This window comes from Amblyomma americanum, chromosome 10 (genome assembly GCF_052857255.1).
Source record: "Amblyomma americanum isolate KBUSLIRL-KWMA chromosome 10, ASM5285725v1, whole genome shotgun sequence".
NCBI lineage: Eukaryota > Metazoa > Arthropoda > Arachnida > Ixodida > Ixodidae > Amblyomma > Amblyomma americanum.
Genome location: NC_135506.1, coordinates 62,702,671 through 62,727,258, shown reverse-complemented (window position 1 = coordinate 62,727,258; position 24,588 = coordinate 62,702,671). Strand labels below are relative to the sequence as shown.

The 24,588-nt window shown below is 47.4% G+C and overlaps 1 protein-coding gene across 8 annotated transcripts in view; it reads left to right on the top strand.

The window, feature by feature from the left end:
- mahj (LisH and WD40 domain-containing protein mahjong) overlaps nucleotides 1-24,332 on the top strand; it is a 74,653-nt gene extending 50,321 nt beyond the window's left edge. Inside the window, exons 22-34 of one of the 8 annotated variants that reach the window (XM_077640817.1) lie at nucleotides 624-761; nucleotides 917-983; nucleotides 2,312-2,383; nucleotides 2,472-2,528; nucleotides 3,188-3,270; nucleotides 5,431-5,728; nucleotides 6,792-6,993; nucleotides 10,189-10,262; nucleotides 12,559-12,654; nucleotides 15,968-16,031; nucleotides 16,173-16,196; nucleotides 23,305-23,435; nucleotides 24,227-24,332. In XM_077640817.1, the coding sequence (XP_077496943.1) occupies nucleotides 624-761; nucleotides 917-983; nucleotides 2,312-2,383; nucleotides 2,472-2,528; nucleotides 3,188-3,270; nucleotides 5,431-5,728; nucleotides 6,792-6,993; nucleotides 10,189-10,262; nucleotides 12,559-12,654; nucleotides 15,968-16,031; nucleotides 16,173-16,196; nucleotides 23,305-23,435; nucleotides 24,227-24,238 (1,318 nt within the window). In that variant the 3' untranslated portion in view covers nucleotides 24,239-24,332. Of the gene's footprint in view, nucleotides 1-623; nucleotides 762-916; nucleotides 984-2,311; nucleotides 2,384-2,471; nucleotides 2,529-3,187; nucleotides 3,271-5,430; nucleotides 5,729-6,791; nucleotides 6,994-10,188; nucleotides 10,263-12,558; nucleotides 12,655-15,967; nucleotides 16,032-16,172; nucleotides 16,198-19,672; nucleotides 19,714-19,783; nucleotides 19,854-23,304; nucleotides 24,024-24,226 lie in introns of those variants that run through there. The other 7 variants (XM_077640821.1, XM_077640820.1, XM_077640819.1 and 4 more) reach the window with 7 other exon arrangements.
- Nucleotides 24,333-24,588: the final 256 nt, after the last annotated feature.

The following is a 24,588-nucleotide window of genomic DNA, read 5'->3' as shown; positions in this document are numbered from 1 at the left end:
CTATGCTGTTGTTCTGCTCTATGTGACACAGTACAGTAGGATCTCGGTGCTACGAACCCGGTTGATACGAATTCACGAAATTCGCCGCGATCGCACCTTCGAGCACTAAGCGCTGCTCGCACATCGCCGACGTCGCGGTCTCTAATCGCGCGGTACACACACCGCGCAGTGAGCGGCGGTGCGCGGCTCGCACATCGCCGAAGTCGCTATTACTAATCGCGCGGTACACACCGCAAGTAGCGAGCTGTGGCTGCACAGAAGTGAATAAATCCGATCAGCCGTTAACAGATCTGTGAATGCATTTTTCATGCTTCTGCATACGAATTTTGTTCGTTTGGATGATACAAAATTTCGGATGGTACGAATTTTATCGCAAGCCAGTAAGATTCATATCACCGAGATTCTACTGTACTTTGGTTCTTTGCCCATATTTGGGATGGGAAGCTAAATTCAGTAATATTGCGAAGCTGAGAGATGAAGACCAACGAGGGGAAAGATGCTTTCACTCAGTTTGGCCTCAAACAGACACTTGGGCTGCCCATAGCACTTTTCGCTGGCCATTAACGAAAAAGGAAAAAAAAAAGAACTTGTTTTGTGCGAACCACTACTGTGGCCCATCACAGACCGCACCGCTGCCCGGAGCCCCAGTACCGCAATGCAGCGCCCGCGAGCATGGCAGCAAGGCTGGAGCGCAGCCAAGTGTTTCCTCCAGCTGGTGGCTTCGATGGAGCCAAACTCCACCGGAAGTTTGTCTACAGCCGGTATGCCATTGCTCTTCACCATCATATCCTGCTGAGCGTTCAGATTTCAACCTGAGCAGCTCAAACCGAGGGCAGGGTCCTTCACAGGGACTGAAAGGCACATTTACTGAGCAAATTTATCAGTCCTGGCAAGGTGATATGTTTGTTCCTCGCAGGTTTCGTCCGGTGCGGACTTTCCGGGACCCTGATGGAACAAGTAGCTATTCGTGCTGTGCGTTCTCGGTGAGTTGTTGCTCTTGTTGGCCTGCTGTCCTCTCCTGAGCTGTCTGTGTGTGACAAACTGCAATCTATAGCCACTGGCTGTTGCAGTACTGGGATCAGAAAAAAATAAGGAATGGTAACCGCTTCAGAACACAAATGCAATAGAACCCTATTTATTCAGTGAAACATTTTTTTTTTACGGTTTTTGCGTGTTTCAGCTGTCCTAACTAGCTTTGGCTATTGGCCCCGCAGTTTTTCATGATGTAGTATCTATATTTGCAGGCAAATAAAACACTGGAAATTAATGGAATCATCTTGTGCACTGATGTTTAGTACGGTGTTTGTGGTGTGTGGTCTCGGAAAAACAAACTTTTTTTTTACTCTAACGGCTTTGTGTGCAGGCCGCCTTTTGTCATCTCGAGCATCGTGATTAGCAAATTGCAGTCCGCATATAAAAAGCATTCCGCATTGGGACATGCAGAAAGGGAAACATAATTTTGTCATATAATATGCTGGACAAAAAGCAAAACATTTTAGTATATGGGACTAAACTGGTCACCTAGAAACTGTTCTGCCAGTTGTCTCGTATTCGAGCTTGCCCTGGCATATGCTTGGTGCATTCAGATGCAAGTTTTTGGCACCTGGTGAAGGCGAGGTTTATTGCTTGCAGTCTGAACTTGAAAACATTCTTCAAATGCAGCTTTTCTTTTCTTTCTTTTTTGAAGCGAAAGCTTCACTGCACCAGGTTTTCAAGAGGATAGTGTAGTTCCGTTTATATGACCTTGAAAAGCTTTAGAGGTCAAACCGTGGAGCAAAGTCGCGTAGGCCATGGTGGCGCATATATGACAAACCAAGATGGTGGGCCACCCCCCCAAATTTTTCGAAGGTCAAGGTCAGAGGTTGAATAGTTGGGACAACTTGCGATGCTGTATGATGGTGGTGTCATATGAATGGAATTTGAGTAAACAAGCGCATCAGTCATGGAGATAGATACTCTGCTTGACAACGGGGCCGGAGCCACCGTCTGTGATGTCAGTGGAGAGCTGTGTACCGTATAAACACGTGTAACGGCCACACTTTTTTTCCAGATTTGTGGGTCAATATGCGGCCCATACACGCGATTTTAGGGAAAAAAAATTTTAAGTAAAAACACACCAATCAGGAAATTAGCGGCATTAATTCTACGTTCAAGCAGAAAGTACTTGAGGCGGTACATCTAACCAGCGACACAGAGTCGGAGGTTTATTTTGCTTCTCTCAAGGTTTAACCAAAGCTAAACCACAGCTAATTTTTTCACTCATTCGCACTCAACTTCTCATTTGTACTCAATGCAATCCATGCCATTGCAGGCTGGTTCCCAGTACCTTTTCCTTGGCACCCTGGTTGGGGAGCTGCATGTCTACAACCTCTTCACGGGCCTGGTGAGTTCACAGACCTCACTGTTGCCAGGTGCTTGCCATGTGCCTTGATGTGTATGGGTAGTGACGAATTCTTGTTTGCGGCCTGCAGGAAGAAGCAACCTACACTTGCCACGAGTCGGAGCTCACGCACTGCCAACCGTCAAAGGTGAGTTAGTTGAAGGCCATCCTGGGAGTTAAGCTTTCATTGTTATAACGGGGCCAGTGGTGATGTCATTTCATCTGGTCTTCTTGCTAATCTCTGATGAAGACAGTGCTGTTGGCTTAGTGAAGTGCATAAAGTAGAAGGGTGCGAGAACATGTAATCGTCTACCAACTGTCTGTGGTGACAGAGTTAATGAAAAAACCATGGGTAAATGTGCTTGCAGGATACTAGTGGGTGCATGCCTTGGCACTCAGTGGAACTGGAACATGTAGTGGTTGCGACATATGAAATTAGTGCTATCTTATTGAGAGCACGAAGCCTGTCTGAACATGAGCACTGCGCATGGAAATATGTCTCATCAGATTTCGTGTCGGAAGGTGTGCCACTGCCCTTCGTACGGCTTGCAGCTGAAGCTGATAGCATTGGCACACGTTTTATCGAATCAGCAATATGCCATTTAGTTCAGCCAAAGCCTTGGCAGGGCTTGACAGTTTCAGAAGGGACCATGCATAACTTCCGTGTAACGCAAATGTCAAATTGTTTTGTCATGTTATGCTCCACACAGCTTGTGGGCAACGTTTTATGCTCTGCACGTGACATCAAGATTTCTTGTAGGAGGCAGTGCTTTCCGCAGCTCTTAAACAACCTCTGTTCTTGTGCAGGATGGGAAGTTTCTGCTAACCTCGTCAGCGTGGCGAAGGCCGCTGTCGTCATTGTGGAGCTTCACGGATGTCTTCGACCAGAAGTGAGTTATTGAAGGCAGCAGCTTATTAGAAAGGGACACTGAAGAGAGAGACTAAGTTGCACTAGGCCGGTACATTACCCTTCAGGAACATGGCTAATGTACTTTCTGCACACGGAAATGACTAGGAAATGAGCTGCTGGGGTGTCAGCATGCCGTATTTACTCCCGTAATAGACCTACTTGCAAATGAACCCACCCACATTTCTGTCAGTGAAAATTTACTGTTTTTTATAGAAAACGCACATCTGTCTATCAGGGCCGGGGTCCAGCATACAGTCGAGCCCACATATAACGGCCCCACTTAAGACTTTCGCTTATAACGAGTGAGGCCTGCGCGACCGTCAAAATATACATTGCTTCAATGGCACAAACTCACACGTATAACGAATGTCATTAAGCCCTGCTCATCGGTTACAGCGAACACACGGCGTAAACCCGGTGCGGCGATGCGAGATAACCTGCCTCCTACCCCTTTGTGCGCCCGGCGCACGGTATGTTTTTCCCGAGCCTCATCACAGGCGAGCTGTCGGCCCCGATTTGTGCCGCTGTCAAGCGAGCTACCCTTCCCCACCGACGCACCTACCAAGATGGCCCTCCCGCCCTTCCCTGCAGCTGCGCTCCCATCTCCTCACTCTTTCGCAAATCCGTGCGTGGCGTCCGTGATCAACCGCGCCGCCGCCGGTGCCGATCGCGGAGGCCACGCTCCGTGATGCAGGCCTTCCATGGCAGCCAAGAGGTGGCTGCACTGACGCTCACGGACGCCCCTTATTGGTCTCTCCACTGGCGCTGTGCGTCTACCTTTAGCTTCATTGGCTTGATTGCCGCTTGTGCACATTGCACGTCCACCCCATCGCGTGCTTTTTTCACTCTTGTTGTGGTGCGGACGGTTTGTTGGCTTCGTTTAAATCTCGGGCCTTGGTTGTAATTCGGGATGGCGGACGGAAACACCGTGCCCATTTCCATTGTATTCAGCGGTAGAGATGATGAAAGTAGCCAGGGCAGTGGTGACGGCCACTGGCGTGCGGAACTGCTTCCGCAAGGCCGGCTTTGTCAACACAGTGTCTGATGCCGAGCCTGATGCTTTGGAAAATGACCAGCCCGGAGGCTATTTGTGGCAGCGTGTCATTGACTCCGACATGCGGGGTAATGGCATTGGTTGTAATGATTTTATTTCTGTCGATGCCGACACCGCGGAACCGTGCACGGACGAGCACATTGTTTCTGAAGTATGGGACGAGAGTGACGCGGTGGAATCAGATTAGGATGAAACTTCGAAGCCAGCACCCATAAGCGCACCTCTAGCAATGGGCTACGTAGAGAGCCTCAGACAACTTGTCTATGCTAAGGGCCTCAGCGAAGAGCACGCTTCTGCTTTAAATAAACTGGAAACCTCCCGCATCGGATCTGCGCTGCAAAAACAGTCCATCACAGACTTTTTCGCAAAGAAAAAATTTTGTGTTTTGCCAAGCAACTGTCTTTGAAGCTGTGGTCCACTTACTACGAACTTCGAGATATAACAAACAGACACCGCGTGATGCTCATGTTCGCTATAAGTGGGCTCGACTGTATTCGCTTTTTCTTGCCACAATTGGCCACCGGTGCTGATTATGTATTGCAAAAACTTTGGACCACGCTGTGATACAGTGGACACTTTTTAAGCTTCACAGCCTACATTATTAGCATGCAAAATGGTGACAGTGCACCAGACAAAGCGGGGCTCTAGGCTCCTTATTGGTGCTTGGCCAGCACCATGTTCAGTGGCTTCCAGCGTGTTGCACCCAAACTGCACTGAACACGCTTGTGGACAGCGTGAAACTCATTGTGGCTGTTGGTGTAGTTCCGTTGCCGTTACAGTGAGAGCATGTGTCACTGAAAGCATGAACACAAAACTGTGCTGTTGCAAACGCCGGGTGGCCAGCGCTGTGCGAGATACAGTTAGGTGGGTTAGCTCCGAGTCATGTGTCAGTCATCTGCATTTTCCTTCCCTTGCCACCTGCAGCTTAAAAACATTATATCTAGGTTCCAGTACACCAGGACTATTGAAATGAGCTGCTTCCTCCGTAGAAACTTTGACAAGCTATTTGACCTTCTCTTTTTGAGGCTCGCTGTATATCATACCTGTGCCTCTCTCATATCTTCCATGTGCCTGCTTTTGGTGCAGGCTGACTTTTGATGACGACTACTACGTGGAGTTTGGCAAGCAGTCCCTGGACCGGGTGCTGGGCACGCGGCATGAAACGGCGCACGTCTACGACACAACCACAGGGGCGCTCCTGTCAACGCTGCGTGATGCCGACCTGTCGAACCACTACACGCGCAATCGGGCTACGTTCAACCCAACGGACGAGCTGGTGTTGTCGGACGGCGTGCTGTGGGACGTGCGCTCCGTCTCGGCCCTGCACAAGTTCGACAAGTTCAACCCACACGTCAATGGCGTCTTCCACCCCAACGGCCTCGAGGTTAGCTCTGCACTCAGGTGGTGCCTTTGCGATTGTAGGAGCCTTGTGGTCTGTGGACACAGTGACGTGTGGTTGTATTGAAGTGAAATGGCCCAGAGCTTGCATCGAAATCGAGAGAGGATGTGGTCAGGGTACTTTTTAGCAACTCGAGAGTTGTTATTGGGAAGCAAAAGTATATTTCTCGTTTCATTGAGGAAGCATGACTGAGCTGAAGCAAGGAGATGGTTTTCGTCGGAGTAGGTGCCATCCTAAATGCACCCTTGGGGGGTTCTTGCACTGATATGTAGGGTACTGTCACCTCTCTACCTTAGAGTGCAGGATACAGCAAAAGCCTGCTTCAAATGCCATGCTTCAAATCACATGAATGTTCTCAAGAGGCCCAAATACAAATATTGGATTACTTATGCAGTAACCAGTTGAATGATGAAATAAAAACATATGTCCTTTGTCCTGTCCTGGAGCCCTGCTTCCACTCTCTGACTAGCAAGAAATAGTTAAAAAATGGAGCACATTTCGACAGTAGCACACGTTGCTTATCAATTACAGTTCATTGTTTTTCTGAGTTGGCTCTTCAGAAATGGTAAAGAGCTTTTTTTCCCTTTTTCTGAAGTGAGAGCTTCAAAACCTTTGACTGAGCTTCTGCGGTTGGCAGGATTATTTTGCCCTTGTTGCATTCCTTGATATTGGAAGAAACCATTTGCATGTATTTGAGAAAGTTCCCTGTGGCAGAAGTTCTTTAAAGCTCACGATGGTAACCTTACATAATGTGTAACTGAAGTGCACAAGGACTTGTTTTACTTTAAATTAAAGGGCATATTTGGAATCTGTATACAAAAATACATATTTCATAACCGTGACTTAATAATAAAAATTGTTGTTCTGCTGTTTAGTTTTTTTTATAGATTGATTCAATTATAACCATAATTTTCTTTTTAATTTTTGTTGTTGACGCTGTCAAGTACTGTGGAAGCAGTGTTTCACTGTCACTATTACTCTCGTGATTGGCATTGGATGTGCTGAGGCCTCTTCCAAAGCAGCATTTCTTTTTTGCCCCATTCCTCAGGTGATCTCCAACTCGGAGGTGTGGGACCTGCGGACTTTCCGGCTCCTGCACACGGTCCCAGCACTGGACCAGTGCCAGGTCACCTTCAATGGGGCCGGGGATGTGCTCTATGGTGCTGTGCTCACTGAGGACGACGACGACTCGGCGCGCCTCTTCAGCTCTTCCTTCCGCACCTTCCACGCATCGGACTACTCCTCCATCGGTGAGCCCCTGCTTTTCCTGTCTTGTACAAGTGGCAGGTCTCCTTAGGGTCAATTCATACCCCCGCAACACAGCTGTTCAACTAAACGACAGTGTAGCTTTTGTGGGCAAAACAGGCTTTTGGTATTCAATGTTCTGTTTTCTTTTTTTTATTCAACTGAATTTACATTTACCATATTTGCCTGAATGTAACATGGGGTTCACTTTTGCCGACGTGGAACAGGAAATTGCAACTCAATTGTTCAGTAATATTGGTAATTTACAGCAGGGGTTCACGAACTGGCTTCCGCAGTACCCGTGGGTTCCTTGAAGTTTATCTTGGGTTTCTTGAGCCCCTAAATCCATGCATGCCTCAACACCACCCTCCGCCCCCTCTGCTCTGCACAATTTATTCTGGGGCTAATTGCACGTTAGTTCTCATAGCCAGGGCAGGCTGGCTTCCTCAGCATTTCTTGAAAATTGTTGGCTGGAAACATTGAGGACCCCTGGTTCACAGCATGAAGGACGCAGTTTCTTTTATTATCAGTAAAAAAAAGAAAACTCCCTTTACATTCCAGTGAATACACTTTTCAACATCCACACGTACCTGTTCTAAATCTACAAATGTTTTGCAAACCTGCTCAGCTTTCTTTTAAAGTTGTGTGGCTCCGTTCTGGTGCATTTCAGGTTGTAGCAAATTCTTTTCGTGAAAAGTGAGTTCTAGCATGGAAGTGAGTCTGATCTCGCAATGAGGAGCTAAGCCCTGTAAGGCAATTTACTGGAACACACATGTTGCAAGGGTCATTGGAGTTCCAGTTTTGGACTTGCTACAAGTTTGAAAGGGAACTGATTACTGGTGCTCGCATTTTTTTTTTTTCGCGGCCTTGGTGAGCGACCCAAGTCATTTGCTCTAAGAAAATAAAAATAATCATGCGTGGCGCAAGTTAACGTTCCTTAATAAGGGTTACAAATGGGAATGTGGCATTGAATGGGAATGTGTGCTGAAGGTGAGCATAATTCTCTTTGTCATCCTGTTGTTCATGCGAAAAGGGCATCAAAACGCACCCACACTCGCAACATACCGTAAAAACCGGAATATAGGTCGAACTTTTTTTTTCAAAAAACCATGGTGAAAAGTCAACCCCCGTCTTATATACCGGTCATTGGCGGAAAAAATACGGAAGTCTTGCAACAATGGGTGGCTGAAGTCAACAGCCTCCATCACCATCAGCAGCAGTGCCGCCATTTTGCGTTTCAGTAGATGCAAAGCGGAAGCTAGCGGCAATTTACCGTCGCCTTCAAGAAAAACATGATTGAGTACGAGGAAGCTCACGGGAACCTGGCGGCACAGCGCGAATTTGGAGTATCCGAAAAGAGCATTCAGTACTGGCGGAGGCAGAAGCTGCGTAGTGTACCGAGAATAGGAAGGAAATGTTGTGCTGCGAGCAAGATCGCTGCCTGTGACTGCCGAATGCATCCGCGTGAAAGCGGCAGAGATCGTGCGTGCCTCTAGACTCACGAGGGCGCAATTCAAAGGCTCGCCATCCTGGTTGCGGCGATTCATGAAGAGGAGGGCTTTGCTCTACGGCGCCGTACTTGCCTGTGCCAGAAACAAACACGCGGGCCGATTGGTGCGCGATATTGTTAAAAAATTTGCCGGGTGTACATACCAGCAGCATTTAAATGAAATTAAATTCTGTCACCATTGTGCAACCTCTCGAGTCGCATTTGTTTCAAAGTAAGGATGTCTTTCGGTACTTTTCCCATTGAAAAAAGATCTTTTTCATTTTTAGAATTGGTTAGTTAGGGGGTCGACCTATATTCCGGTCCGACCTATAGTCCAGTTTTTACGGTAGGTACTATTTATTGACAACAGCAAACGCGGGAGAAGTATGTTGGTCGAAGAAACGAGTGGAAACAGAGGGGCAGTGAATAATCTGCCATTTCTTTTTGTGCCATTTCCTGTGCCGCCTTGTTCAGGAGGCATTGCTGCTTTTGGTTGGAATCATACCAGCGCTTGCCTGTTACTTACCTTAGTTCATCTTTGGAGCTGTGGAGCAACTTGAGATGGCACACCGCAGGCGGTGGTCAAGTGGCTTGAGCATCCGCCTCGCTTGCGGAAGGTGCGGGGTTCGATCCCCAGTGTTGCCAGGTACCCACCGGTGATACAGTGGCTACAAGCTTCCCCCTGCCCTGGTGTTCGGCTTATCTGGGGTGAAATGCTTGGGAAATGGGTCTTTGACCCGACCTTGAGTAGACTAAAACACCTTGTGCCATGGCGCTATTTGGCCACAGATGCCCTTGCGCCATAAAAATCCATCATGATCATCATCATCAACTTGAGATGGTGGCTTATGTCACCATGCGGCAAACGTAAACTGCCATGGGCAGTTAGCATATCACGCAGCCTCAAACTGGCTATTGCCTGTTGTAGCTGCATCTGCCTACTCTGTTTAGTTTACTTAGGTTACTCAATGTGCATAACAGCCTTTGTCAGGATTATGCAGGCCAGTTTGAATGCGGCAATCAAGGTCACAAAGGTATTGCATGCTTTCGTTGCTGGGCAGTTTTAAAAAGTGAAGACCCATTTGCACTGCTTATATATTCTGGCGAGTGGTCTGGTTAAGCAAGGGTTGTACTCTGTGGCGTGGTACTTGAGAGCGCGCGGACTCTATTTTGAGAGCAACACGGCAAGGTGGCATTCATTTGTGGCTTATTTCACGGTCACTGGAGACTGTTTCATTAGTTGGACCTGTGCAAGCTTCTATGGTGCAAAAACACTTTGTTTCAGAATGATTGGTAGTTGTGAGACACTGCTGCCCCTTAGGCTGCAGCAACAGCAGCAGTGCTGCTCACGCAATTTTATTATTTGTAAGGTTTTCGCATGTTCCGCTCTTAAAGGTATTTTTGTTCTGTAACTGCAAAGGTATTTAGCACGAGGTTGCGAGTTGTAGAGCGGCAAAAGAAAATGGTGCCAGCTTGAGAGAAACCAGCAGTCAGCCGTCACTGCTGCCTGCGAGCTTGAGGAGGCTTTCACATGCTGGTGAATCATCGAATTGAGACGTAAAGTGTGTTCAGGTACGGCTCCTGAGAAAGCAGACCAGCTAAGCACGACTGCTGAGCTCTTTCATTCCCACTGTTTTCTTCAGTTGCCAGGTTCATTTGTGAGCGCAGCTTCCCACTAGATGTGACTGCAGCACTGCTTGCTCTTTTCCAGCTACGATCGACATCAAGCGCAACATCTACGACCTCAAGCCGGACGAGTCTGACTACTTCCTAGCCGTTGTGGAGGTGAGCAGCTTTCCTGCACTTTGTTCCCTGTTCTGCAGTGGTTTTAAGTGTGCTCTTTGAGCATGCTCCTGTTGACAGCACTGGTGTTTCCATGTCTTTAGCCTTGCAGTCTCATGTATACCATGTTCATGTACATATACTCGTGTAAAGGCCGCACCCCCCCCCCGCCTTGGCAGCCTATAATTCGAGAAAAAAAAAAGTGTCTGCCAAAAGAGCTGTTTTATTTGTGCATAATTTTGCCCTTGCGCTATGTTTAACTGAGAGCTAATAGACGATAACTCCCTGCGGCACTCAGTATGAGCACGGATGCATTGTCCCACGCGCTGCACTCCTCCTGGAACTGCAAACACATGGTGCCTCAGCGCTGCTAACTTGTCTTATGCGCTTGTCATCCACACGAGGAAGAACAAATAGTTATCGGAACATCTGCTGTGCAAGAAACAGAACGGGGCGCACCCACCCTTGCTGAAACATGCTGCCTGTCTGGCCTGCGCACCGCTGGAATATGCGCCGTAGTAGTGCGTTGTTTGCCCTGATGTCGCTAGGCCTAGCGTGCTTCGCATCGAAGCAGCTGTGAAGTTACTTTGAATCTGGTCACAGTTTATCATAAAAGGTCTAACCTTGTTACCAGTTTACCATCACAATATAACCTTGCATTAAAAATGCTATACGATGTCAGTGCACGTTAAAGAACCCCAGGTGGTCACAATTTCCGGAGCCCTTCAACGACATCCCTCATAGCCCGGGACGTCGCTCGAGTTGCTTTGGGAAAACCGTAAAACTTAAATTTATGGTTTTGTGCGGTTTAACGACCCAAACAAACTCAGGCTATGATGGACGCCATAGTGAAAAGCTCTGGAAATCTTGTCCACCTTTGAAAAGAACGGTTGATTGATTTCCACAAGGCCTTCAGTGGCTAAGGATGCGGAAAATTGGACCAGCAAAGGCCGCTTCAGACAGACTCCTATGGGTTGTATGCGTGGAACACTGCTTCGAAACAACCAACGAAGCCGTCATTACTGTCAGTTGTGCGCCGGATCTTCAGAGGATCTTAACTTCAAGTGGTCAAGTGACGTCTGCTAGCAATGAGATCTAGCCACCCGTTTTACTCAAGGCAGGCAATTCTTGCTGGCATGCCAGTCGTATCGCTCATATTTTCAGTGCATCATGTATTGTGAATTCGCCAGGGCTGTGCTGATTCGTCATATAGATGAGGTCGCCACATGAAAGGGAGGCACGCAGTTGGGGCTGCGCTGTAAGGGTAAAAATTTTATGGAAAAATGACAGTTTCATGTAATAGCTGCACCCCATGAAAAGCTCGAAAAGAGTACACAGGTATATGTGGTAGCTATTTTTTGCATTTTTTCTTTTCCTCCATTCCTTTACTACCAATGCATTTAGTGCCTGCCTTCTTCAATCAGAGCTTGCGTGGTGCAGCAGTGAGCTATGGTGTAATTAGCTAGTTTGCTTTTACGGCCTTTTGAACGAAAGCTATCTCTTGAATGGGGGTTCCAGAATGCAAAAGGCCTATGTGCCCTCGTGCTTTGGTGCTATCAAAAGCACACTGCACATTGCCAGCTGCGCTTGATCTGTTCAGTTTTGGTCTCTGTTGCAATTTGCTTCGGAACGCCTTATTGGCTCAGCGGTGCATCATCTCTAACTTTTTTGATTGCCAGAGCTGAATAACGAAACTCTTCTTTTCATTTGCTTCTGCCGTAATATGCCATGAGGGCAGTACCAGCAAGAGGGGAGTATTGTTATTTTTGTGCTTGTGGAATTGTGGAAATGTTGTGCCCAAGTATGACTGCAGTGAAAAACAGGAACTGCAGTTAATGCTAGCTGGTTGGAGTCACTGCCTGACGAGAACGTTGTGGCTCGTGCATTTATTCTATGCATATTGTGGAGCGATATGGAGTGCACGCATTTTACTCCTAATCTTCAGCTGTGTGGTTCTTGTCAGAGCTAACATTGTCCGATAGGAACCTAGCCAACCAAAGCAAAAAAAAAAAAATGTATACAGAGCTGTTAAGAGACTCATTCTAAAGGGACATAGCTTACCAGCTGCCCTATTCTCACTGCCACATAGGCTGATCGCAGTCGGCCTTAGGAGCATGCTGGATTCCCACAAAGTGTGACAAAGACAGGGCGCATTTGACCTGTGTAGGCTTTGGCCATTGTACCATGAGTCTCGTTGTTGTTATTGTAACGTAAACTGTAACGCTTTGGATTTTGGGTAAAATGCATTACTGCCGGGCCATTGCTCTCAAACTCACCGTCACTGGCGCCATTTGCCCAGCAGAACCAGGGCGCCAGGGACGCCACCATGAGCAGCTCGGAGAGTGTCTGTCGTCTCTACGAAGTCGGTCGACAACGAGAGGAGGACGACGACGAGGTAAGGAAAGCCACACCGCATAGCTTTGAGACTCAGAACAGTGGCAGCAGTGCCAGCAGAACCATCGAAAGGGAAAAAAACAAGCCTCGCTTGCAGTGGGAGGAAGTCTCAGTGGCCTCCCAAAGCTTGGACTCATCTGTCACTCCCTTCTCCTCTTTCCCCTCTCGCTTCCAAATGCACTTCGAACAGGCAACCAGCCTTCTCCGATTCTGCGGTACTCAGTTAGGTATTCAGTCTGGACTTGTTTATGTGAACATCTGTCATTCCCTCTGTATCCCTCAGCGTGCCGTGGGCCGCGAAAGCTTGCAGAATGCGGCAGGTATCTAAACACAGGAATGGCAGGTTGTGTGGCCAGAGCCATAAAGAATTCAATTGAATTTCGTTCACTGCTGATGTTCTATGAGTTTTTGGGGTCTTCAGGTGTACTTGGTGTGAGACAATGACCGCGCTGGTTCGTCGTGGCAGGCATACGCCTACTTTCTTGGGTAGGCACACATTCTTGAACATTATTCTCTCGCTTATGTCGCTTATACAGTTGGAGCTCGGTCACACTAATCTCACGGGGTCGCGAAATGCCGTAAACACCGGAATATAGGTCGAACTCTTTTTTAAAAAACCGTGGCGAAAAGTCAACCCCCGTCTTATATGCCAGTCATTGGCGGAAAAACTACGGAAGTCTTGTAACAGTGGGCGGCTGAAGTCAAGAGCCTCCATCACCATTGCCATCAGCAGCAGCGCGGCGTGGCGCCGCTGTCGCACCGCCTTTTTCCGTTTCCGTTGTTGCAAAGCTGTTTTGTTAAAAGGCTGCTTTTTCACATTTTGTTTCAAATTGAGGGGAAGCCGACGGCAATTCACTGTCGCGTTCAAGAAAAACGCGGAAGCTCACAGCAACCTGGCAGCAAGGCACTCCAAAAAGAGCATTCAGTACTGGCGGAGGCAGAAGCTGCATACTACAACTTGCAGCAACCCGAAGAAAACATATTTTCGTGGGCAGAGCACAGCGTATCTGGAATTGAAAGGAAAGGTTGCGCTGCGTGCAAGATCGCTGCCTGTGACTGCCGAATGCATCCGCGTGAATGCGGTAGAGATCGCGCGTGCCTCTAGACTCAGGAGGGCGCAATTCAAAGGCTCGCCATCCTGGGTGCGGCGATTCATGAAGAGGAAGGGCTTTGCTCTACAGCGCCGTACTTGCGTGTGCCAGAAACAAACACTTGAATCGATGGGCGCACGATACTGTTAAAAATTGGCCAGGTGTACATACGAGCAGCATTTAAATGAAAATAAATACTGTCACCATTGTGCAACCTGTCGAGTCACATTTGTTTCATGGTAAGGGTGTCTTTCGGTACTTTTTTCATTGAAAGAGATTTTTTCATTTTTAGAATTGGTTAGTTGGGGGGGGTCGACCTATATTCTAGTCTGACCTATAGTCCGGTTTTTACGGTATATTCGTATCAGCCGAAATTTGTGTTATCCAAAACGAGCAAAATTCATATGCGGAATTTGCACAAATCTGTTTCTGGCTGACAGGGTTTACCTACAGCCGCACCCCACTGCTCGCTTCTCGGGGTGCGCACCGCTCAACTAGCAATTGCAGCGCCGGTGATGTACAGGCAGCAAGTACTTGGTGCTTGAGGATGCGGTCGCAGCCCGTTCGTATCAGGCGCAGTGAGGCGGGGGGTTGTTCATAGCATCCGGATTTCTGCCGGTTGCACACAATGCACTCTGGCGGAGGTATTTTACAAATTTGCACCAACCGAGATAGTATCATCAAGATTGTACTGTATTTGGTCTCAGTGTAGCCTGTAGGTGATCGGTCTGTACCTGGCACAGTGATGGTGCATTTCAGGTCTACCTCAGCAGGTGTCTTGGCCAAGAGCAAGAGTGCCACGTTTCTGTTTGCGTTAACTGCAACTTGGCGAGCGCATTAGGTCTGTGTGGAGAATCGGGCACGGTATGCATTCGCGTGTGCCTGAAGTTGTCAGGCAGGCAAGCTGCAGAATAAAAAAAGACAAGACTACCCCGTTTTGAAACATGTTGAAAGAACGCAAAAAATAATTCTTTATTTGTCGTGAAAGAACTCGTTTCTTCTTCGTCATCTGCACTCCCTGTTGCACCGCGGCCACTGCTGCTGCTGCTGCCGCTGCTGCTGCCATCGCATCTGCCGCAACTCCCTGCCGGCACCACTGGCTTTAGGAAAACCTGATGTTCATCACTATTTCGTTACTCCCTGCGCATGAAAAGAGAGAAGGGTGTTTACTGTCTCATTGAACAGACTGTCGTGCAGAACAGGGTACTCTCATTTTTTTCCCCCCCAACATTTCTCTCTCTCAGACGTGCTATGCACTTCCAATGGGTAGACATTCTGCATTTGTGACTTCTTATCTGGTTTTAGCCACTGCCATGCGGTTAGTGCAGTCAACAGAATGTGCTCCTAGGCTGTGGCAGAAGCAGTAGTGTCAGCAGTAGCAGCAGCAGCAGTAGTAGCACCACTGATGAATGTATTGTGGAGCACGACCATGCAAGCTTTTGTACGTTGGATATTAGCCACCAACAACTCATCTATTTGGCGTGGCATGAAAGCCGTCTGAGAGGAGCTGCGTTCGTTAGAACTACTAGGCAGCCCCACCCAGGTTCTAGGCGGTTGGTGTCCAAATGGTTGATGCGAATTATTAATACTTAGACTAAGTCTGCATGCTTGATCCCTGCCACAGCGGCCGGCCACATTCTAGCTGCGATGAAGTCTGCAGAAATACATTTAGTATCAATAGTTTGAACAAATACTGAGCTATTGCAGTAGCAAGTACTGGTTGTTTTCTTGTTGAGTTGGTTGCTGCTAGTGCCAACTTGAAGAACAAGAGCCTTGCCTCTCTAGGCAGCAAGAGAAACCCTTAGCACCAGCTTGCTGAACAATTATAGGGTGTTCCGGAATGTCCTTTATATCAGTCTGGACCATCACAGTTTGTTGTTGATGTTTGAGATGATTTAGTTGCATGGAAAAGCAGCTTGGAAAACCTTTAATTGGCAGTAAGTGTAACACCTGCTGTCTTTTTACTCTTGTAGCGATGCATCGTTTTCCTGAGGGTTTGGTTTCTGGGGTAGGCTGTTAGATATTTGGATAAACCCAAATTCTTTGCTGCTGTGACCGAGTTGTCTCACACTGAGCTGTTTTAAATTGTCGGTGCTGAACAGTAGTAATATGACTTCATAGAAGCACCAGAAACGTTGCTTCTTGACTGCACGAACAGTTTCTCTAGACTCGGCTCGTGTGTTTGCATTGTTTAAAGCTTGCTGCCCCGTTAACGACTTGCAGGATGCGGATGACGATGAGTCGGAGAACATGGGTGAGGAGGATACCGATGAAGACGACGATGACGGTAAGCCAGTGCTGCCAGAACCGGCAGCAACTCACACAGCCTCGTTTTGTTGTAGCCAGGGGAAAACAGTGCTTAATTGCATTGCATTGAGTGGAATTGAGTACATATGTGTGTCTGTTTCACTGCTTTGTAAATTGGCAGAGGACACGAGTGACGATGACGACGGTAAGTCAACGTTTAGTGGATTGCCCAGGATGATTCCTTCATCCATTTTGTTTCGGTCGAAATGGGGAAGAGGTGTTGTTCCCACGCAGTCGAAGCCCTGGGTTTGAGCTGCCAGGTGTCATTGCAGGACATTAAGCCTGCGCTCCTCGTAAACATTGCAGTAGTGGATTTGAGTGTCCCAACAACCATGGTATGGTGCTTCTAGGCGTGAGGTCACGTATTCAATGTCTGGCTGTGAAACCATGTTTCTTTGTCGGTTGAATTCAGAGACGCCAATGAACCAAGAATCTGTGCCCTTTAAGGGGGGACACTGGTCTTAAAGCTATTTTCATTATTTCTATGCCAATAATAATGAAATTTAACTATATTGCCCAGTTTTTTGTGCTGATTTCAAATATGCCTTTCTTTTTTTTCTAAGCTAGTTATTACCCAAGTCACATCACATTAATTAGTCATTAATTAGAACCTCACTACAATGAAAATGGCTTGGCAAAAATTAATTTTTTAAACATGGCTACATAGCCTAATGAATAGAGAATGCAATGTTCAAGGCAGTTTTTCCATTTTATCCATGTGTGTAATTTAATGAAACTTTGAACATCAACATTCAAAATGTGCTTGTCAAGCATTCAAAAGTTTGCAAAATCATTAATTTTTGAAGCCTGATAGGGGAATTCTGTCTTGAACATTGCAACCCCTGCACCTTAAGCTTCCTTTAGCAAAAAAAATTACATCTCTATCTGCTCTAGATGCAGAGATATCATTGTCCCAAAACAGCCGGGTGGCAAGAATTTGCAAATTGAGAAAAATGAGAAAAACCCAAATGGGCCACAATTTATTGAATATTCATGATGATATCTGCATATTTATATTTCCTGGGGGCTAATAAGCACCAGGCATGTAGTCTGACTGCTGCTTGTGGGTAGAGTGCCGCTTTTGCAGTGCCCGTTGCACACTTGCAGAAGAGGCCCGTTTGCGCATAGACTCGGTTGTTCGTCGCCTATCCTTCTCAGCCATCCTCTTCCTGTTACTTAGGCCAAGGTTAATGTCCAGCTCGCTGAGTATTTGGGAAGATGCTTGAAGACTGCCTGCATTGAAACGGACAACAGCCTCTGCAACAGCGGCTTGAACCGCAAATAATGATGCATGGCGCTCCTTTGGTGCCAGTGACCATATTAGCGAGTGCAAACTCTCGTTGCTGTTTTGAGTTTTTCCTCGCTGGCAACGCTCCAGCAGCTTTCGGTCTGCCAAGCGCTGATATATTGGCAATAGTGCCTTGCACACATGCAGTGGCAAGCTATATCTGTGCTTCGGAGTGGGCTCTCCCTTTGCTGCGGCAGCATTTTGGCGGCACCATGAGCTTGGGCCCATTGGGCACAGGCTGTGATTTGACACATTATCATTTGATGTAACGTGGTGATACGTGGCCATCACTGCCTGCTGCATTGCTTCGACATCTCCGGTGTGAGACTTGAGAGCCCAGCTGTAGTATGCAGTCAACTTGTTCACAAGGTCGCCCGTGAGCTTGCCTTTGCCACTGAGGCTCTCTGTTCCCTCGCCTTTGTGCTTAGCAATCACATTGCGCAGGGCCGTGCCCATGCGCTTTTGCACATGGTTTGTGCAGTCCTCTTTCTGCACTTTTATAAAACCATACACATCAGCCTCCTGCAGTGCCAGAAATGTGCGGCTATCTCCATCACACAAAACTGTCGTGTATCGAAGGCCATGTTTCTCTAATGACCTTTGAAACATGACAAGTGCAGCCTGCACTTCCATCTCGCCAGATTTTTTTTCCGTGTTTTTCTGACACCTGTGGCTGCTCTTCCATGCCTCATACGATGGGTCACTTTCCGTAGGCCCGCGCTTGCACCCCGCACAGAAGTTGCTGAACACAACATAGTCTAGTACAAGTCCAGTGAACAGCTCAATCACTGCGGCCACACCGATGTGCGATGAATGACCCCGGGTCATACACGAACCGTCGAACGAGACAGCGATATTTCCAGGGTTGTCCAAGTGCAACTCTGTGTAGAGCTCGCGAACGGAACGGGCGCTGTCCATCATCACTTTTTCGGCTGCGCGTGTTGTCGCGGGCGTCAGCTTGTTTTTCATGTAACCTTGCCAGGTTTTACTGTGAAGCCCTCTATGGGAGATATTCATTACTGCAAAGACATCGTTCAGTGCGGTTTGCCGATTTCCCGTACTTTGCATTGCCCGTGCAGCAAGAATATTAACAGTAAATGGACTTATTTTTTGGCTTCCTTGAGCGCGCGGCGAACTCCACGCAGATGAAATCTCGCCGCAGTTCACGCACAAGAGAGCGAGCCTCACGGCTAAACCGTATTCACGATCACCTTTAGAAACGTCCACGTTTCCACCACACACCTTGCACTTGACGGCACTCAGCAGTTCGGTGAAAGATTCCAGATTCACAACAGTGAACGCAGTATCGTGTACACTGCCGTTGGCGTCTCGAAGCGGGCGATCGTCGCAGTTGCCGATGAAATCCTGTTTCCTTTGCGTTGCTGAAGTCGAATCGAGAGCTTGTAGCTTTTCTTTAGCTTTCGCTTCAATTTCGAGCAATTCCGAACGCTGTAGCATCCTGGTGTCGCAGCGTATGCGGCCGCTGTGCGTAGCTGTCGCCGAGCTCGTTAGGCTTACTTCGTCGTCCGCTAACGCCGCTTCACCGGCCGCTGGCTCTTGCGCATTATCGGTGCTTTCCGATGATGCAGGACGTGAAGGAAGGTTGTTGACTCGCTTATTTCTTTTCCTCTGACCGAACTTGTGCCGCGAGTGGAATTTAATCGGCGACATCGTTGTGCGTCGGTCTCGCTTCTTTCAACAAAATGGCGCCGGGGACGCGTCTGCCAGCGACCAGCAGCAAGCCTAGCAGACGAAGCATGCGAGAATCCGCCAATGGGAGGGCTCGTTTCAGTCACGTGCTTATATCAGCGAATCGGACCTCGCGCATTTTTTGTTGTTTGTGCTTCTTTTTCTCCGCGGCCATTCAGGGCATGCAAGCACAAGCGGCGGGAAATTGAAGCGCAGAAAGTCTTCTTTCAAACGAGACCAAGATGGCTGCGATCGGCGCGCTGAGACGAGCGTTCCGCGGAGTAGAAAATGCACCGTTTTTATCGTCTGCTCATGCACAAAATCGGGTGACGCGGTGATTTACATTTCGTAATACGGCAAAAATATTGATTTCTGGGAGACAAAAATTTGTGAAACTGGAGATTAATAGTTGTAGATTCCGAAAATGCCAATTTCGAAAATTCGACCTTTTGGTCATTTTTTGGTCCCAAAGACCCGTGTCCCCCCTTAAACAGCCACTAATGATCAAAAGTAAGCCAGAGCCCTCATGTTCTTTAGTGTTCATTCAGGACACAGATAAACAGTTTTCCTTCGTGTGATTTAACGCATTTCGGTTTTAACTTCCTGTCCCCAAACTTGCATGACTTGTTCTCGTTATATCGCAGCCGCAGTGCCTGCTTCTCAGAGTTAACGACGACACGCTCCAGATGAAACTGATGGTTAGAACGGCTTTATTTCTCGTTTCACTTTTGCATGCTGGCGAACACCGCGACAAGAGACAGCTCACTGATTGAGCTGGTCGCGGAGGTGGCTTTGCTTTGAGTCAAGACACGGCATGCGTGGAAGGTGCGACTTCATTTTTTTCTTTCTTCTCTCGTCAAGCCTCCTTGGCTCACAATCATTGGGCTTCTCTGTCATTAGCAGTGGCAGAAGCAAGCATGTGTGCCAGCAGTTCACAACTTGAGATGGCAGATCTGCCAGTTCAACTTTTTCGTGTGCGCCATTGTTCCTTTAAGTTGCGACACGGTGATGTGCCAGAATCATTGAAACTGTGCAGGTCAAACTGATAACGGGACTTGGCATATGATATCATGATGAGGTGTCATCGTGAGGAGGGCCGTCATGCATTACTGCTGAATGTCATAGTTGCGCCATGTCTTTTATGCCCATCGAGAAGTGACGCTGTTTTTGGTTTAGCTGCATGTTTGCGCAATGGCATACCGGAAGGTTGTGCTTCTCAATTCAGTTTCTTAATGTGCTCATTTCGAAAGACACTTTTTTAATCATCTTGAGGAGCTAAATAAAATTAGAAGAAACAGGCAAGTTGTGACAATGTATGATGAGCTCTCAGATAAAATGATGTTAGGCAATAGTCTGGACCAATTCTATGGCATGCATTGATGACCACGTTTTTCATATATTGTTGCATCAAGAAAAACTGTTGCACTTTATTCAGGATACAGAACTGCCTGATGAGGTAATACAGTTCGGGGTGTGATTGTTTGATGTGTGTTATAAGTTTGGTCAGCATATCGTAACATGCAACTGAGGTAAGTAGAAAATCCTGGTCTTTTTTTTTTTCTTTTTCTTTGGTTGACGCAAGAGTTGGTAGGGACGCAGAGTAGGTAGGTTGCTAGGTATTTTCCTTTTGAGCCCATGAATCGCATCTCTGAAATGCTTTGCATTGCTTCCTGTTGCACATTGGAGAAAGCTTCGGCATGGCCTCGGTTCCGCTTTTTTTTTTTTTGCCGCTGAAATGCTTAAGAAATAAGAAGTCTGCTCAGCAGGCAGGCGCTGCACCAGCAATTGAAAGCTGTTATGTCTGGAAAGAAAATTTTAGCGTACAGGCTGTTGTGGGTAAATTTTTTACTCGTAAATGTGGATCGCTTAAAAGTTCCTGGAAAACTTGGAACTTCAATTTGGAACATTGCTTCAACTCTGAGGTAATGATGATACAAAAAATGAACAAATTTCAGTGCCTTCTCATCACATTTTTTTTACAATTTCACGCGAGGGGCCAAGCGTGCAAATTTAAATTCCGCCTCATTCGGTCTCCACAAGTTTTCTTTACAAGTGCAAGAGACTTTTCGTTGACACAGTGCTTTCGTAGTGAGAGGAGTTCATTGGCCTTCTTTTTGTTTGGATGAGGAAAAAAGAAAAGCAGAGTTGGAAGTTCCTGTGCATTGAAGATCTCTTGGTTTGTGTGTGGGTTTTATTTGCCAACTTGCTGCTTGCTCTGGCAGCAGCTCAAGTATATGTTTGGTCAAAAAGGTGGAGGACAGCACTCGCTCATCCTTGAGGCAGAACATGACGAAGCCAGGGTTCCCCTCTGTTCCCTGTCTTGAACGGCATATCCGGGCCCAATGCGCATGCAAACGAAAATGAAGGCTAGAGCAACTGGCTGTAGGGGAGGTGTTGAACTCTACCATCGTTACAGTAATTTTATTGTTAGAGCTGCAAGTAGCCGCAGATTTGAGTGAAAACAGGAATGTCCTGATGTAGGTGCTCATCGAAATAAGCAGCTAGACTGACATAGAGATGCCAGAATGTTGCAGAAACCCCCAGGCAGCAGCTTGGAATAGTTTTGTCCTTTAGACATGTGAAGGAAATCAATGCCACTGCCCATCTCCATGCGGTTAGTGCATCTCACCACGCAGCAACCTGACAAAGTTGAGAACAGCTCTGCAAACTGTCACACTGTAAGACCTAGCCTACTGCACCGCACTGCCGACGGCCCAGTGTTCTGCCCCACCAAGATGGGCCATTCTGATCACGTGTGCATGGATGCGTGGCATAGGCCAGAAGAGGTTTATGGTGGCTGTAGGTGGCGCATCGTGTGGGGGTGAATCAGTGGTCACACAGACGTTTTTGTCCTGCATGGGATGAGTACCGCAGCTGTGTGTCTCCGACCCTGTTTTTGTTTTTCGCAGGTTGACACTCTTGCACGGGATTATATTGAGTGTCTCGTTTGCGCCACTACCAAGCTGCTGCATCTGTTTTTGCTATTCGGGCCACACGTCGGTGTAACCTTGTAGCGCTTTAGATTTGCAAGTTCAAATTCTCGACGAATTTTTGTCAAATTAGCAGCTTAGAAGAGAGGAGTAGGCTTTGCAAGAAAAAAAAAAGGAATGAAGTTGATTGTTGGGTTGATTTCAGGTGATTGAGAAGCCTTTTGAAGCATTCTCAAAGTGTGTTGATCTTTGACGGGTAACAGTATAGGAGATGCAGTTGGCAGGCTGCTGTTGCAGAGAACAAACCCTTCGTTCAGGTGCATCGTAGGGACACAAGTAAGCTTGTTAGGAAATGCAATAGATCACGTGCCCCTGCCTGTCTTGTCGCACGAGCTGTCCTCTACATGCAGACGCTGCATATAATCATGCAGCATTGGGAACTAACCGGGTGCTGGTTTTGGTAGTGCTTCTTTCATTTCCGATGCCCATGGAGCCCCCGTTAAGAGTATAGAGGGGCATGAAATTGGTTAGCACTACAATAAACAAATTTAAGTAAACAATAATTGAGGCAGTTAATATGTTGCTAACAGTGCAGTTTCCCCCCTCCTCCCCCAACTTCTCCATTGCAGCACATGCCAATTGGAATTCAAAAGGGGGCTTAGACTTCTGACATAATGTTCAGAGCTAGCATGCAGTTATACTTCTGTAGTGCAGTAGCAAAACTAATACAAGTGACTTCAGGACTTGAAACAAGTTCCTTTTGTGATGTATGTTGGTTCTACAAGCATTGTTCATGTTCAGAAAAGCTATGTAAATCAGATTCAACGTGCTCCGAAGCATACTGCTCATGTACTCTAGGAAATATGTGGAGGACTCTTAGCAGGCTCTATGAGGGAGTTTGCACATCTGTTGTGCGGAGCAGGTGAACATCAATTGGCACGGCCCATATTCTCGGTGAAGCTAAAAAAAATGGTTTCTCAGCTGTGCTGTGGGGTGATAAAGCAGTCTATGTCATGTCTCTCGTTTAATGGAAACAAGGTATCCACCTTCTCATGGCTTTTCAATGACTGTAGCAACTTCACTTGCTTGAAAATTAGTACGATTAGTAAGGGCGCATGCACACCTGTGAGTCATGGATGTTGCGTGGCCAATTTTGATCGAATAGGTAGTCCTGAAATAGTGGGAAAGCACGGAAAAGGGCCACAATGAATTGGCCAGAACCAACTAATTGCGCGACATCTGTAACCCTCAGCTGTGAGTGCACCTTTGGACATGCACAGACTCCAGTAGCTTATTAATCTCATGCATGCTCATGTTTGTCCTCTCTTTTTGGTTGGCCACTGAAGTGGAAGACATGGAGGGTGAGGATCACGACAACGAAGACGATGAAGACGACGACGGTGACGATGTGGCATTCAGCCTCTCCGACGTGAGCGACGATGGGTCGGACGATTCGGACGATTCAGACGAGGATCAGGTACTTTTTGCACTGAACGAAATCTGAGCCGGAGAGTGCTGCCGACCCGTGGCCCTGTCCGGAGCAAACCGGTGTTGCGTGGAGTGTGAAGAGGAGGAACCCTGTTTCCTTAAAATTTGTTTTTTTTTAACTTATACACTGTAAGATATGGCCAGGTGGTGAGGAAGACGATGACCGACAGAGAGGACAGTCTCCTGTGCGCGTTTTCTCTTTTCACTTTTTGTAAAGAACGAGCTGCGGTGAAGGACCGTCAAGTGTGCGGAGCGCGCTCGGTTTGTCTCGACGACATGTCGACGGGACTCGTCGAAACCTATGCCGCAGCGAAGGTTGCGCAAGTACTGAAGACAAGATTCTGCGTTTCGTCCCCCTCCCCACCCCCACCTTCGCTGTTATATTTGGGGCCTCCTCTCCTCCCGCCTATTGTTTTATGCGCTTCCCCCTTCCTTATTGGTGGCGCGCACCATTTTCTGTGCTGCACTTAGACTCTAGCAGCATGAAAACCAAAAATTACCTCAAGGCCCCCCTGTTTGTACCCCTCCGCTGGCCTGCATGTTGTTTCGTTATTACATATCCGTTTTCAAATTAAGGCCAGCGTGCTTGACGATGGAATCCTCCCACTCCAGCCAGCCTGAACAAAGGCTGTGCAAGTGGTGGGTTGACAGGATTGTAGGTTGTTTTTTTTTTTGCCTTTATACTTTTGGTTCCTTTCCGTTTTGCTGTTTTTGTTCTGTTCTTGCCTTGGCCGTGCCCCTTTTTTTTATGTTGAGAAACAAAATCTTCCCCGACTGCAGCTGGCGAGGTGACGAAGCAAGTGAAGATGTGTGCCGGGGCTTGCCATGGATGGGTGGAGCAGTGGCGTCGTAGCGAATAAAATTTGCCCGGCATGTTTTTTTTTTTTTTCATGTCTTTTTTCATGTCAGGTGCCAGAGGAACTGATGAAATGTTGTCTGTGTTTTCTTCTCTGCAAAACGCAACGCACGGTGTCCAGAGTGCATTGTCAGACTTCACAAAGGCTTGCATTCATTGTGAAGTCTTCATGCAGACATTCATTCCACAAATGGCGTTGAACGCAGTTGAGTAGTAAAGAGCTGACAAACACTTGTGCTTTTATGGATGCTTAATCTGCTTTTGATTGTGGTATCTTGTACCTGTG